Source organism: Phacochoerus africanus, chromosome X (genome assembly GCF_016906955.1).
Source record: "Phacochoerus africanus isolate WHEZ1 chromosome X, ROS_Pafr_v1, whole genome shotgun sequence".
Lineage (NCBI taxonomy): Eukaryota > Metazoa > Chordata > Mammalia > Artiodactyla > Suidae > Phacochoerus > Phacochoerus africanus.
Genome location: NC_062560.1, coordinates 92,711,428 through 92,724,770, shown reverse-complemented (window position 1 = coordinate 92,724,770; position 13,343 = coordinate 92,711,428). Strand labels below are relative to the sequence as shown.

The 13,343-nt window shown below is 47.9% G+C and overlaps 1 protein-coding gene across 2 annotated transcripts in view; it reads right to left on the bottom strand.

The window, feature by feature from the left end:
* ATG4A (autophagy related 4A cysteine peptidase) overlaps window positions 1-13,343 on the bottom strand; it is an 83,187-nt gene that overhangs the window by 12,960 nt on the left and 56,884 nt on the right. For both annotated transcript variants that reach the window (XM_047764579.1, XM_047764581.1), the window contains 6 exons: window positions 12,966-13,064; window positions 9,504-9,605; window positions 9,207-9,279; window positions 5,640-5,719; window positions 4,213-4,400; window positions 4,013-4,091 (listed from right to left, as the gene is read on the bottom strand). In XM_047764579.1, the coding sequence (XP_047620535.1) occupies window positions 4,013-4,091; window positions 4,213-4,400; window positions 5,640-5,719; window positions 9,207-9,279; window positions 9,504-9,605; window positions 12,966-13,064 (621 nt within the window). The remainder of the gene's footprint in view (window positions 1-4,012; window positions 4,092-4,212; window positions 4,401-5,639; window positions 5,720-9,206; window positions 9,280-9,503; window positions 9,606-12,965; window positions 13,065-13,343) is intronic.

The following is a 13,343-nucleotide window of genomic DNA, read 5'->3' as shown; positions in this document are numbered from 1 at the left end:
TGCCACTGCAAATGAGAGGAAAACCGTGCTTCATTACATTGAAAAAGCCTAGCCCAATAATGATCTGAGAGGAGTTTGGCATAATACAATCTACTTCTATCTGATATTCAAAGGGTTGAGAGTCCCTCTAATGCTCATCGGCAGGGTGCTGAGTAGGCCAGAGCACCAAAGGGGGTACCCCAACCTCACCGTCCAGTCCTGAGAACCATCTGGGTCTCTGTGTTCGAGACGGGGTTAGGCAAGCCAAGAGATCTGCCGGAGGCAGGAGGATGGGGTCAGGAGGGACGCCCCAAAGACCTTCCCTAGAATGGCATCCAGGATTATGCTGGGGACATCTAAGTGCTTCTGTTGGCAAAGAGTGTTTGTGATGTCTGATGCGAAGTTTAACTTGTCGCCTCTATCACAGACCTAGGACAAACCACTTCACTCTGTCTTAACTCTTGTTTTTTAAGTGGGGGTCATTGGGCCTGTTCCAGTTACCTCACAGCGTATTATCAGAATGAGAAGATCTCACTTCTGTGAAATGCTCAACCCACAATATAAACACAAGGTGGTCATGGAAGCATCTTGCTGAGACTCAGAAGGATTTCCTGACAAACATTTGTTTAGGAGTATATAGAAATCAATGCCCCCATATGACTTGCTTTAGGAACATCAAGATACATATTCCCCCAGATCACAGGTGGGTGAGGCCAGTTATATATATGTGTGTGTGTATGTATGTATATGTGTGTGTGTGTGTGTATATATATATATATATATATATGCCTCAAGGTGCAATGAAGAACAACAACCAGGATGTTTAGAAGAAAGCTTATAGAAAGGGAAGAGGACAGAGTTCCCGTCATGGCTCAGTGGTTAACAAACCCGACTAGGAACCATGAGGTTGCGGGTTCGATCCCTGGCCTCGCTCAGTGGGTTAAGGATCTGGTGTTGCCATGACCTGTGGTGTAGGTCAAAGATGCGGCTCGGATCGCACATTGCTGTGGCTCTGACGTAGGCCAGCAGCTGTAGCTCCAGTTAGACCCCTAGCCTGGGAACCTCCATATGCTGCCGGTGTGGCCCTAAAAAGACAAAAGACAAAAAAAAAGGGGGGGGAGGGGGAGAGGAGAAGGAAGTTGTGCTCAAGAAAATACAAATCCAAAGTGCAGTTAGAACTGAGCATCCTGCAAGTGTTTTTGTTGTTGTTCTTGTCTTCTGTTTTGTTTTTTGCTTTTTAGGGCCGCATCTGCAGTGTATGGAAATTCCCAGGCTAGGGATCGAATCAGAGCTGTGGCCACTGGCCTACACCACAGCCACAGCAATACGGGATCTGAGCCATGTCTGTGACCTACACCACAGCTCATGGCAACGCCAGATCCTTAACCCAGGGATCAAACCCACAACCTCACAGATACGAGTCAGATTCGTTTCTGCTGCACCACAGTGGGAACTCCCTTGCCAGTATTTTGAGTTAAGGTTCTGGACATAATAATAGCATCTTCTCTGACTCTGACCCTTTCATGTGTGTATGTGTGTGTGTGTGTGTGTGTGTGTGTGTGTGTGTAGTGGAGCTTTGTGGGCTGCCCTATTTCTGAGAGTGCTTAAAAGAGATACACTCGATTGAAACAGTCCTAGAAATGATAGGGAGTCTAAATCAAGGTCTCCAGTGAGGCCCAAGCAGCAGGGCCAGGCAGGTCCACCATCTGCAGACACTGGGCTCACGCAATGGATTTCCAGGTGGTGACCTCCAAAGTACAGCAGACAAACATCTCGTCTAAGCAGAAGAAATGTCTCGGCTCATCCCTCCCCCTGGCCGTACTCTTCTGCAGCAGAAGCTCCTCCCGGCTTCGCACCGGGCAAGAGGGCACTGGAGAAGTAACGCAGTGGGGTGTGGGTAGGGACGGCCAAATTGCCATCGAATTTTGGCTTTGCTACTTTCGAGCTTGGTGACCTTGAGGAAACAGCTCCTCTAAGTCGTTCACTAGGAAATAATGATCTCGACCTCATAGGGTGTTGTGCGAACTCTATCTAAACTATTGATATTAATCTACATCTCACTATACATGTATGTGTGTTAATATATAATAAAACATATTTTTATATATTATAATGATAAATAATATAAATATATCTATCTATCCATGGAGAGAGACAGAAGGGAGAGACAAAGAGAATGTAGAGTCCCTCGTTCAGAAAATGGCAGTCCTCATCTGTCCCCTCCCTGTGCCAATCTGGATCCCTCCAACCTAATATGGTAAGGGAATGAGTCAGAGAAGGGGAGTTGAGGGGACTTGCGAGCCTCAAGTGAAGGTTAAACAAAGGATTTATGAAAGTTAATGAGCAAACGGGCACTATGGAAACTTCTGTCTCGGGAACTGAGGGTTGCTCATACCTCTTTCCTAACTAGTCCAACTTCATGCAAGTCTTCCAGCCCCAGTGGCCTCCAGAAACAGGAGGGCTATGCCAGTTGGGCAAATTCTTTCTGGGTAGCTTGGGATAAGGGAGGCCAAGGTGGCCAGGAGTTCACTGAGATCCCTCCCAAATTCTTTTCCAATCTGTTTCCACTTTGTCCTCAAGCGCAAGCAATAGAAAATGTATTTTTGCAACATTTCTTTGACAGGCATCCAAAATCTTAGAAAACAAAGGACATCTGAATTTATAAAATTCCAAATACTGGGGTTTGTACTTGGAAAAAGAAAAGCCTCCAGGTTCCAAATGTCCCATCAAGCTGTAGTTCTTGGCATTGACCAGTAGATGGCAGCATTCAAGAGGGCCCAGGCAACTGTGGAGGCTGGATGCCCCAGCCCCAATAAGAGGGACATCGTCAGGACAGGGCCCTCAAAGAGAGGAAGAGCCAGCACAGGAAAGAGGGCTTGGGATCAGGCTGGATCTACTGTGAGATGACAGCATGGTGAGCCAGGGGTTCGCCCTATTTTCCCTAAAAAGCAATCCGAGACTGAAAGAGTGGACACTCTTTTTCTGCTGTCACACAGCTAGCAAGTGGGAGACTGACCACATACAGGACCAGGTCTGTCTGTTTCCACCAGTCCTACCTCTCTGAAGCTCCAACAAGGACAGAGGGGCAAAGACGGCCAAGCCCACCTCGCCCTGTCCTCTGCACCTCCGTCAGGCCATTCTCCACGCCTGCTCTGGCTCTCCCTCACACTCTAAGCTGCCAGAGGTGACCCATATCCCGCTTCCCCAGCCGCCTGACTCCCTTATCTGTGCTCTTTGGCACTAACCAGGTGTCTAGGCCCTTGGTACTCAAAGTGTGGCACCAACAGCACCAGCACTGCCTAGTTAGAAATGCGGGCTCTTAAGCTCCACCCCAGATCTGCTGACCCTGCACTGTAACAGGCTCTCAAGGTGATTCGTGAGCATGTTAAAGTTTGAGGTGCACTAGGCTAGCTCCCCTTGTGTGCCAAGGGCCTCAAATATCTCTGGTCACAGCTAGTGAGTAAGGCGGCTGTGCTTCTAGAGGTTGCCTACCGAAGCAGGGAATGCTGAGCTGATCTGCATCAGGAGGTCAAAGGTTTTAAGGCTTGGCCTCCACTGTCAGAAAAGGCATATCTCTGTCTTTGGCCCCTTTAATTCCCATCCAATCAGGGCTCTTAGCAGTAAGCTAGCAGGCCAAGCTGTGTGGGCCTGTGAAGCCAGAGGATGGCTCCCAGCCTGGATGCCTGAGCCCCAATAAGAGGGAGATGGTCAGGCCAGAGGACTGAAGCCCCACTGCCCTGGGCCCCACAGGAAAGACAGAGGTAGTGAAGCAATGCTGTGACCTTGGGGCCATCCAGTGGGAAAGCAGCCACAGGAGCATCTTGTCGAGAGGCAAAGAAGTGGAATCCCTGGAGGGGGATCTGTGGTCTGTCAGGCACTTATAAGGCCGGAAACAAGGTGAGCTGCCCAGAGGCCACAGCATCTCCAAGCTAGACGAGCGCCCCCTGATTGGACTCGCCTGGTCTCCCCGGCAGACCTTCTGCCCACCCACCCCTGGCCCATGATGACTTACTTGTAATTCCTCTTTTCTTACCTAAGAATCCTATGAAATAATAGGCGTTATTTGGTTTTCCTCCTAATGCCCCTAAAGACTGTGGCATCTTAAAACACTCCTGGAGGGAAAGAGAATGCAAGATTCTCAACTCACTTGCGAACTGCTGCTCACGGACCTCCGCGCTCACATGGCGGTGGGATGGGCAGGCGGCAAGGGGCTCGGGGAAAGGTGTGACTTACTTTGAAAGCGTCGACATAGACAGGATTGATTTGGTTTATGCCCAGGCGCAGGGGCACAATGAGTAGCAGGGGTTTCCAGGCTGGGCGGCAGGCAGAGGGGCCCTTACTCTGGGTCGAAGCATTCAGTGAGTCACGGCGGCTCTCCACTGCTGCGTCAGCACTCAAGGCAGAGGCGCAGCACATTTTTTCTAGAATCAGAAGACAAGAGAGCTCCATCAGTGAGGGGTATCCAGGCCTAGGAGATGTGCCAAGACTATGGGAGACCTCACATGACAGCCCCTGCCTGGAGGGCCCTCCCCTCTGCCGCCAGGGCCCTGCTGTCCTGCCACCCGCAGGAAGCCCAGGCCACTCCTCCTCCAACCCTTATTTCTCTTCCTTCTGGCAACTGGACACTCACTCACCTCGTGTCAGATATTCTGGGCTCATTGAGAGACTCTCATTTCTCTTTTTGTCTTTTTTTTTTTTTTTTTTTTTGTCTTTTGAGGGCCACACCCACGGCATATGGAGATTCCCAGGCCAGGGGTTGAATCAGAGCTGTAGCCACAAGCCTACACCACAGCCACAGCCACACCAGATCTGAGCCGCGTCTGCGACCTACACCACAGCTCACAGCAACGCCAGATTCTTAACCCACTGAACGAGGCTAGGGATCAAACCCAAAACCTCATGGTTCCTAGTTGGATTCATTTCTGCTGCACCACAACGGGAACTCCTTCTCATTTCTCAACGAGATTATAAGAGCCTTGGAAACAAGGCCTGTACCTGTCGGGCTCTCTAACCCCATGGCAGGGAGCATGGGGCCGGGGGGTGGGGGCGCCAGAGAAGACCTGCTGGTGGTTTAACTGGTAACCTGCACTGGGGGCGGGGGGGGGGGGGTCCTGCAGGGAAATGGTCTGGTGCCTCCCTGAGGGGCAGCAAAGATCTTCTGTTTCCTCCCTTTCAGAAAGCTGAAAGGAGGCGTTCCCGTCGTAGTGCGGTGGTTAACAAATCCGACTAGGAACCATGAGGTTGCGGGTTCGATCCCTGACATTGCTCAATGGGTTAAGGATCTGGCGTTGCCGTAAGCTGTGGTGTAGGTCAGAAATGCGGCTCAGATCCCATGTTGCTGTGGCCGTGGTGTAGGCCAGTGGCTATAGCTCCGATTCGACCCTTAGCCTGGGAACCTCCATCTGCCGTGGGTGCAGCCCTAGAAAAGGCAAAAAGACAAAAAAAAGAAAGCTGAAAGGGAACAGGAAAAAAAGGGCACGGGGAATGCTTCACCAGAGCCCTGTGCTCCCCTCAACTCCCCTGTCCTGCTAGAGGGACAGGCCAGAGAGCCGTTGTGTCTGTCTGTCCATCTCCACAACCACACACACACACACATTCTGAATGCTGAGGAAGAACCTCATTGCCCACCACCCGAGAAGGTAAACAGGCCAGGGACTCACTGATATCTTCAATGACCACGGTGTTATCCATCGAAACATAAACAGCCAAGGAATTCCACTCGTCAAATAAAGCAAGTTTTCTGCAAAGCAACACACAGGGAAGTCACAAGTGGGGAAGATGAGACACCTTAGCAGGAAGCAGTACAACCTGTGTATGCCCCATGGTCCTCAAGTTACAGGACGCTGAGCCACAGAGAAGCTGGACTTCAGGTCAGGTCCGGCTCCCTTGGCCAAGCTCTGGAACATTCCATATGCCATGTACAGGGACCTTGAGAATGCCACAGTCACTGCTTCTGAACCTCAAGAAGGCCCTGCTTTACAAGATGGAAAAGTCTGGCAAAATGACGTCACTCCTATTTGGTGAAAGAGGAGTTACCAGAGCATCTGCTCCCAAGAAATTTTGTTTTCTTAAACAAGAGGCATTCTGACTTACTGCTCTCTCTGAGCACAACAAAGCTGGTATTAATATATACATGCGAGTTCCATAGTGGTTCAGCAGGTTATAGGACCCAGTGTTGTCACTGCTGTGGTGTAGGTGCAATCCCTGGCTCAGGAACTGCAGCATGTCATGTGCATGGCATACATATACATGTGTGTGTGTGTGTCTGCACATATGTGCCTACATATATGCACTTACATATATGGACCTACGGGTATACATATATGCGCCTACATATTTGTGTCTACAAATATATGTGTCTATATCATATATGTATATGTCTATACACATATACATATATGTGTATATATACATGCACATGTAGACATATGCAGGTATATGTGTGTATACATACATATGTATGGATGTATACACACATATGGATGTATACACATGTATGTGTGTATTCATGTATACATATAAGTGCATATATACATACATGTATATGTGTGTATACGTGCATGTGTGTGTGTACGTGCATGTGTGTGTATACGTGCGTATATGTGTGTATACATACCTATACGTGTGTGCATACATATATGTTATTGTTGTTTCTTTGTTTAGGCGCATATGTAACACGAAGAACAAGCCCCAGGAAAATCCAGAGAGGGAGAGATGACCTCTTCCAGCCCTCCCCACGTGTGTTAAGAATGCGGCCCCAGGAGACTTGGGGCCTCAGGGCCCCAGGACTGGGCCTTGCTGCTCAACAGCTGAAGACAGAGCGCCTGTTTAAATGAATGACTTCAGAGGAGATTAGAAAGAAAACCCCTTTAAAAGGGATTATCTGAAGTCTGAGTGAAGTACCTTGCCTATTTCTGCCTTATCTTCTTCTCCTCTGACCCATCTGAATAAGACATGTTTAACCTGGTTCCTCTGAGATTCTGGGGTAAAGCCCAGACTCCGTGCCCCCAAACCAAAACCAAACCAAACCACACATTCTCTCCCGAACCTCACCAGCTCCCAGGAAGAGGCTAATTGCCATTATCTTTAAATTTCATTTATTTTAATATATTAACTTTCCCCAAAGTAAGGATAATGACATCATTATCATCATCATATACAGTTAATGGTAATAACAATCATGATGAGTCAGAACTCAAATTCTTTTAAAAATGTCTGTAGGCTGGCAGCAACAGCTCCAATTCGACCCCAAGCCTGGGAACCTCCATATGCCGCGGGAGCGGCCCTAGAAAAGGCAAAAAGACAAAAAAAAAAAAAGCTTGGGAGTTCCTGTCTTGGCTCAATGGTTACCGAATCCGACTAGGAACCATGAGGTTGCGGGTTCGATCCGTGGGCTTGCTCAGTGGCTTAAGGATCCAGCGTTGCCATGAGCTGTGCTGTAGTTGCAGATGTGGCTCGGATCTCACGTTGCTGTGGCTGTGGCATAGGCCAGCAGCTATAACTCTGATTAGATCCCTAGCCTGGGAACCTCCATATGCCACGGGAGCAGTCCTTGAAATGGCAAAAAGTCAAAAAAAAAAAAAATCTGTTTCCATTTGCTGTTGTTGGGCACCTCGAAATTCAGAAGAAAGAAGCCAATTCCGAGGGATGTCATTTACAAACATATCATATCAAGCTGGGGGTGGGGCTCAGCATGGCAATTCTAATCTTCTACACTTTCTACCCTGGGCTTCTAGAGTGGTTCCCAAATTACTGCCAGATCTTCACTCAGCAGATCGCCAGCAAGCGATACAGACTAAGGCAAGCAAGTGGTCTCAGAGAGGCTGTGCTGTTAGCAAAGAGTAATGTCAAGATACAGTTTTCACTTGGGTCCCCAGGAAATCCAGACTCCTCCCCTCACAAGCACATTTCCAAGCTTCTAGTTCACTAAGGGTTGGCTAATGAGGGAAACAGGGCCCCATCTCTACTTTGCAGATCCTGCCATCATGCGCCAGAGATCCCAGGTATTGAAGTGGCTACAGCCACGGAGGCTAGAAGGTTTCAATTTTCTGAGGCCTAAATCCAGCCCCAGATGCTGGTTTCCATTTTCACGCTTCATCAGGTATTGACTGAGCACTTACATGTGCCAGGAAGTTTTATGTGCTAGTGTTACAAGAGTGAACGAGGCAAATACAATCTCTGCCCTCATGGAGTTTCCATTTGGTGATAGGTTGTCAGGGAGGAAAGGACAATGAGGTGGCTGGCAGGAATAGGTGCTGATGCCACTCACCCCATTCATTTTCAAAATGTGGGTCCTGGCCTCTCCGTGTGGCCTCTTGCTGTGGGAAGTGAATTCTGGGACTTAACAGGACAACTGGAGAAGTACCATGCTGGGGTACCTAGAGTCTGCTAAGAGATGACAAACTGATTCCAAGACTCCCTTGGGGTCTGTCTCCTCCAATAGCTGATGAGTTCCATGAGGCAAGGACTACACCTCCCTTCCTTTTTTTTTTTTTTTTTTTTTTTTTGGTCTTTTTAGGGCTGCACCTGCGACATACAGAAGTTCCTGGGCTAGGGGTTGAACCAGAGCTGCAGCTGCCAGCCTACACCACAGCCACAGAAACATGAGATCCAAGCCACGTCTGTGACCTACACCACAGCTCATGGCAACACCGGATCCTTAACCCACTAAGCAGGGCCAGGGATTGAACCCACATCCTCACGGATACTCGTCGGGCAAGGCCAGGGATCAAACCTACATCCTCATGGATACTAGCTGGGTTTGTTACTGCTGAGTCACAACGGGAACTCCCTCTCCTACCTTATTTCTGTATACCAAGTACTTAGCACAGTAGGGGGTGCCCAGTAAATGTTGAATGAATCAATGAAAAAAAATGTAATACAATGAAGGGGGGAGTCCATGTCTTGTCTAGGCTGGCTCAGACTTCCCCTCTAGTTCAAACTCTTTGGCCTCAAAGTGACCCTGATGGCCGAGCATGTGAGCACCAGTCTATGGGGAAGATACAGAATGAGTCCCGAGGGGCCTCTACACAGACTGGTACTGGTTTCAAGTCTAATACCAAGACAGTGTCCACACGTATTACACATTTCAAAGACCTATCTGAACAAAATGGTACAGATGTTTGGCGGCTTAGTAAGAGGGGTAGGGATGGCAGGAACAATTAGGTTGATGGCAGGGAGGCAGAGGGGACAGCAGAATAAGGCGCATGTCAGACTCTTGTACTTACTTTAACACCTGTGCAACTGTATTTGGTCCAAACCATTCGCCAATTGATTTCCCTTCTCCTACACCCATTTGTGCTGTTTTTATGTGGAAAAAATAGACATGTTAGCAAAAAGGCTTCCAACGAACCACCAACTCCTCATTTTTTGCATCTATAAATAAGTAAATGGACGACTTAGCAGAGCCACATATAAAGCAGGGGACGAGAAGATCAAGTACGGGCAATGTAAGCTGAATTTCTTTCCTCTTAATTGGACTACAGGACAGAGGGACAGCCTTTAAACTGCTGGCGTGACCTTACCCATTTGATGAATAGAGTAGCAACAGTCTTTTCTATCTAAGAAGCACTGTAGGATTCGTTGGTATTCTTTGGGTTGTTCTTTCTGCTTCTCCCAATTCCAGTCTTTTTAGGGGAAAAAGAATGAGTTAAAGTCATTTTTATAACTGCTATCTCCTCTGAACTCTTAATATGGCTATGAGGTTAGAAGGAAAACAAAGGAGTTACATCTAGAAGGTGAGAGCAATCAGATCAGGGCATTCTTAAGTATCTTTAACATTGATAACCACGGAGTTCCCGTGTGGCTCAGCGGTAAAGAACCTGACTAGTAACCATGAGGATGTGGGCTCGATCCCTGGCCTCGCTTAGTGCCTTAGGAATCCAGCCCGTTGCCATGAGCTGTGTGTAGGTCACAGACGTGGCTTGGATCCTGTGTGGCTATGACTGTGGTGTAGGCTGGCATTTGTAGCCCCAATTTGACCCCTAGCCTGGGAACTTCCACATGTCACACAAACGGCCCTAGAAAGCAATAATAATAATAATAATGATGATGATGATGACAGAGACATCTGGAGACTGATTTCTTTCAAAGACACAGTGGGTGTAAAGTAAAAGCTGAACAAGAAGTCGACCAAGGAATTGACTTAACCCATGAACTGGAGTTGGATAAATATCACATGAAGACAGTGTCTCAAGGCCTTTCTGGTCAGCTACTCAGTGAACAGGAGGGTCACCACAAAACCCGGCAGTGTATCCATGTATCACCCAGATGCCATAGTGTCTCGTTTCCACACAGACAGCAACGGCTTTGGTCCGTCTATTTTGGCAGCATTGCCATAAGAGTCTCATGGCGGGAAGTGCTATTCCGACACACAACTGTTCCCAGGTGAGTATACACAATTTGCAAGTAAGGAAAAAAGGGAGTTTCCATCGTGGCACAGTGGAAACGAATCCAACTAGGTAGGAACCATGAGGTTGCAGGTTCGATCCCTGGCCTTGCTCAGTGGGCTAAGGATCCGGCATTACCGTGAGCTGTGGTGTAGGTCACAGACGCGGCTCGGATCTAGTGTTGCTGTGGCTGTGGTGTAGGCTGGCAGCTGCAGCTCCAATTTGACCCCTAGCCTGGGAACTTCCATGTGCCACAGGCATGGCCCTAAAAAGCAAAAAAAAAAAAAAGATGCATGCTGCCTTTTTTACACAACCTTTTTAGAGGGCCACACTGAACTTTGGAAAAACAAATACCTTTGCTGTCAGGTGTTCAACGCTTCCTTATGATCAAAACTCAAATAGCTACATCCACAGGGATCCCATCTGTGCCTCAGGCATAGCCCCCCAGATCCTACCACTTATCACTTATGAGGAAAACTGCCAAAACCCTCACTGTCACTGCTGTGGACAGGATGCACTATTCCCACACCCTAATGGGACAGATTTCTGAGACTTAATTTTCTTTCTTCCAAGACATAACATTTCTCTCCTGAGGTTTTAGAGAATGTTTGAATTCATGACTGAAATCTACTTAAAGCCAAAGGCCATTATCTCCAGCCTTCAGTTCTCTTTGCTTCTAGGGTTTCTGAAACCAAAGTTTTATTTTATTTTATTTTTTGTCTTTTTTGCTATTTCTTGGGCCGCACCTGCGGCATATGGAGGTTCCCAGGCTAGGGGTCCAATCGGAGCTGTAGCCACCGGCCTACACCAGAGCCACAGCAATTCGGGATCCGAGCCGCGTCTGCGGCCTACACCACAGCTCACGGCAACGCCGGATCCTTAACCCACTGAGCAAGGGCAGGGACCGAACCCGCAACCTCATGGTTCCTAGTCGGATTCGTTAACCACTGCACCACGACGGGAACTCCCTGAAACCAAAGTTTTAAACTTTATATCCAGCAGTCTTCAGAGAGAAGACTGTTTTTCACCAGCTACCAAACTGTCCAAGCCTGGGGGAAATCCTGATTAGCTAGCTGCTAAGTACCACTAAACATTTACCGACGACAGTGATAAGTGAACACTCCACCTCGACTGTAAAATAAGCAAATGGAAAACAGTCCAAAATATTTCTTTATAAAATTACATCTTCTAATTCATCTTTGCTACAAGATCTACTTCCACATTCTTCTTGCTACTTCTTGCTTTTATATTAAAACAATTGTAGTTCCCGTTGTGGCTCAGTGGGTTAAGGATCCGGTGTTGCCATAAGCTGTAGTGTAGGTTGCAGACATGGCTTGGATCTTGCGTTGCTGTGGCGGCTGTAGCTCTGATTCGACCCCTAGCCTGGGAACTTCCATATGCTGCAGGTGCAGCCCTAAAAAAAAGACAAAAATAAGATAAAAAAATTTAAAAAAATATTAAAACAATTGAGACTGCTGACTGTGGGGTTTTTCCCCTCCAGTTTGCTTTTCACAAAATTCACTTCCAGAAGAATCATCTTGAAGTGTTTTTATAAATGCGTAAATTAAACACTCAGAACAGATCTGTTCCAAGAAGTATACAGTCGAGAAATCAGAAGACCTGCATTCTATTCCCAAATCCATGCTTTCCTGCTGCGTGACCTGGGGCAGGACACCCTACTTCCTGAGCCTCAGTGTCCCCACCTGTGAAACAGAAATTATGATACTACCCAGGGGACACAGGTGCAAGATATTCTCAACCCTGAAAAGAAGGCATGAAGCCCTAAACCCTCCCCGGGCCCTTCCCCAATCTTCTCTGGTAACCGCAGGAGGATGTGTGAGGTTGGGCAGTGGTGAAAAGGAAGTGACATCTCTGTACCTCTGAATCTCAAAGAGCAACAGCCCATGGGTTCAGCAGCCCAGTTTCCTCCAAGGGGCCCTTTTATGCCCTCATCCTCAAGTCAAAACCAGACCTTCACCCAAGTACCTGAACTGGTATCCAAAAAGGTCAGCCTACAGCTGCCCACAGGGAAGCTCACACATATCTTAAGAGAGCAAGACTCAAGAGTTCCAACAATGATGACTGGAAGGTTCTGAATGAAGCAGCCTCCTGGGGAAGCTAATTTAGATTCCTTCGCCATCAAATGGACATCGGCAGTGACCCCAAACTAAAATAGCACCGACTCCCTCATTAGGCACTTCCTTCAGGGTACTGACATCCTTCACCAGGCAGATATTTTAAATGAGGTAAAAAAACAGACTTAGCACCACACCCTTCTTCCTGGCCCCTCTGTTATCTGACCTGTTTAAGGACTCACGCGAACAATAGCAAAGATGGAAACTCTAAATGATGTACCTGCCTCGACGTTCAATTCTGTCCCAGGAAAAGAACTCTCTGGCTTGGTGAGTCACAAGGAAACGCCAGCTGTTTCCTTCTCGTGAGAGGTTCTGTCAACTTGTCAGCCCCACCACTTGGGCTTTTGGAGAGCACTTCAGGACCTGCGGCTCTGTTGCCTTGGTGCCAGCGCTAAACCACCGGCAGTGAGTGCGTGCAACAGCAGAGGTCTCTGAATCAGTTTCAAGAACAAATTTAACTCACCCCTTCCCAAGTGTCTGCAGATAAGGGCTTGAGCCAGCATCATCTGTCCGCAGCGTAGCATACATCCCCAGCCAGCATCGGACGAAGGGCCCGTTCCCCCTGTTGGCAAAAGGAATGGGAATGAATGTGAGTTCCTTAAATTGCCCTTTCCTGAACCATCAGCATTATTGGGGGAATTGGATAAGACAAGACAGGCACATATACTCTGAACAGAGAGGCAAGAGATACAGCCAGATAGTCAACAGGGTTCGTTACAGGGTGGATTGTGCAAAGATGATGCTGAGTTAACCAAAATGGGTTCTATGGCTAAAGGCAAAACAGACAAGTGAACAAAACCTGCCCCTTATATTTTCTGCTTAGAGACCCTCTAGGTATTCA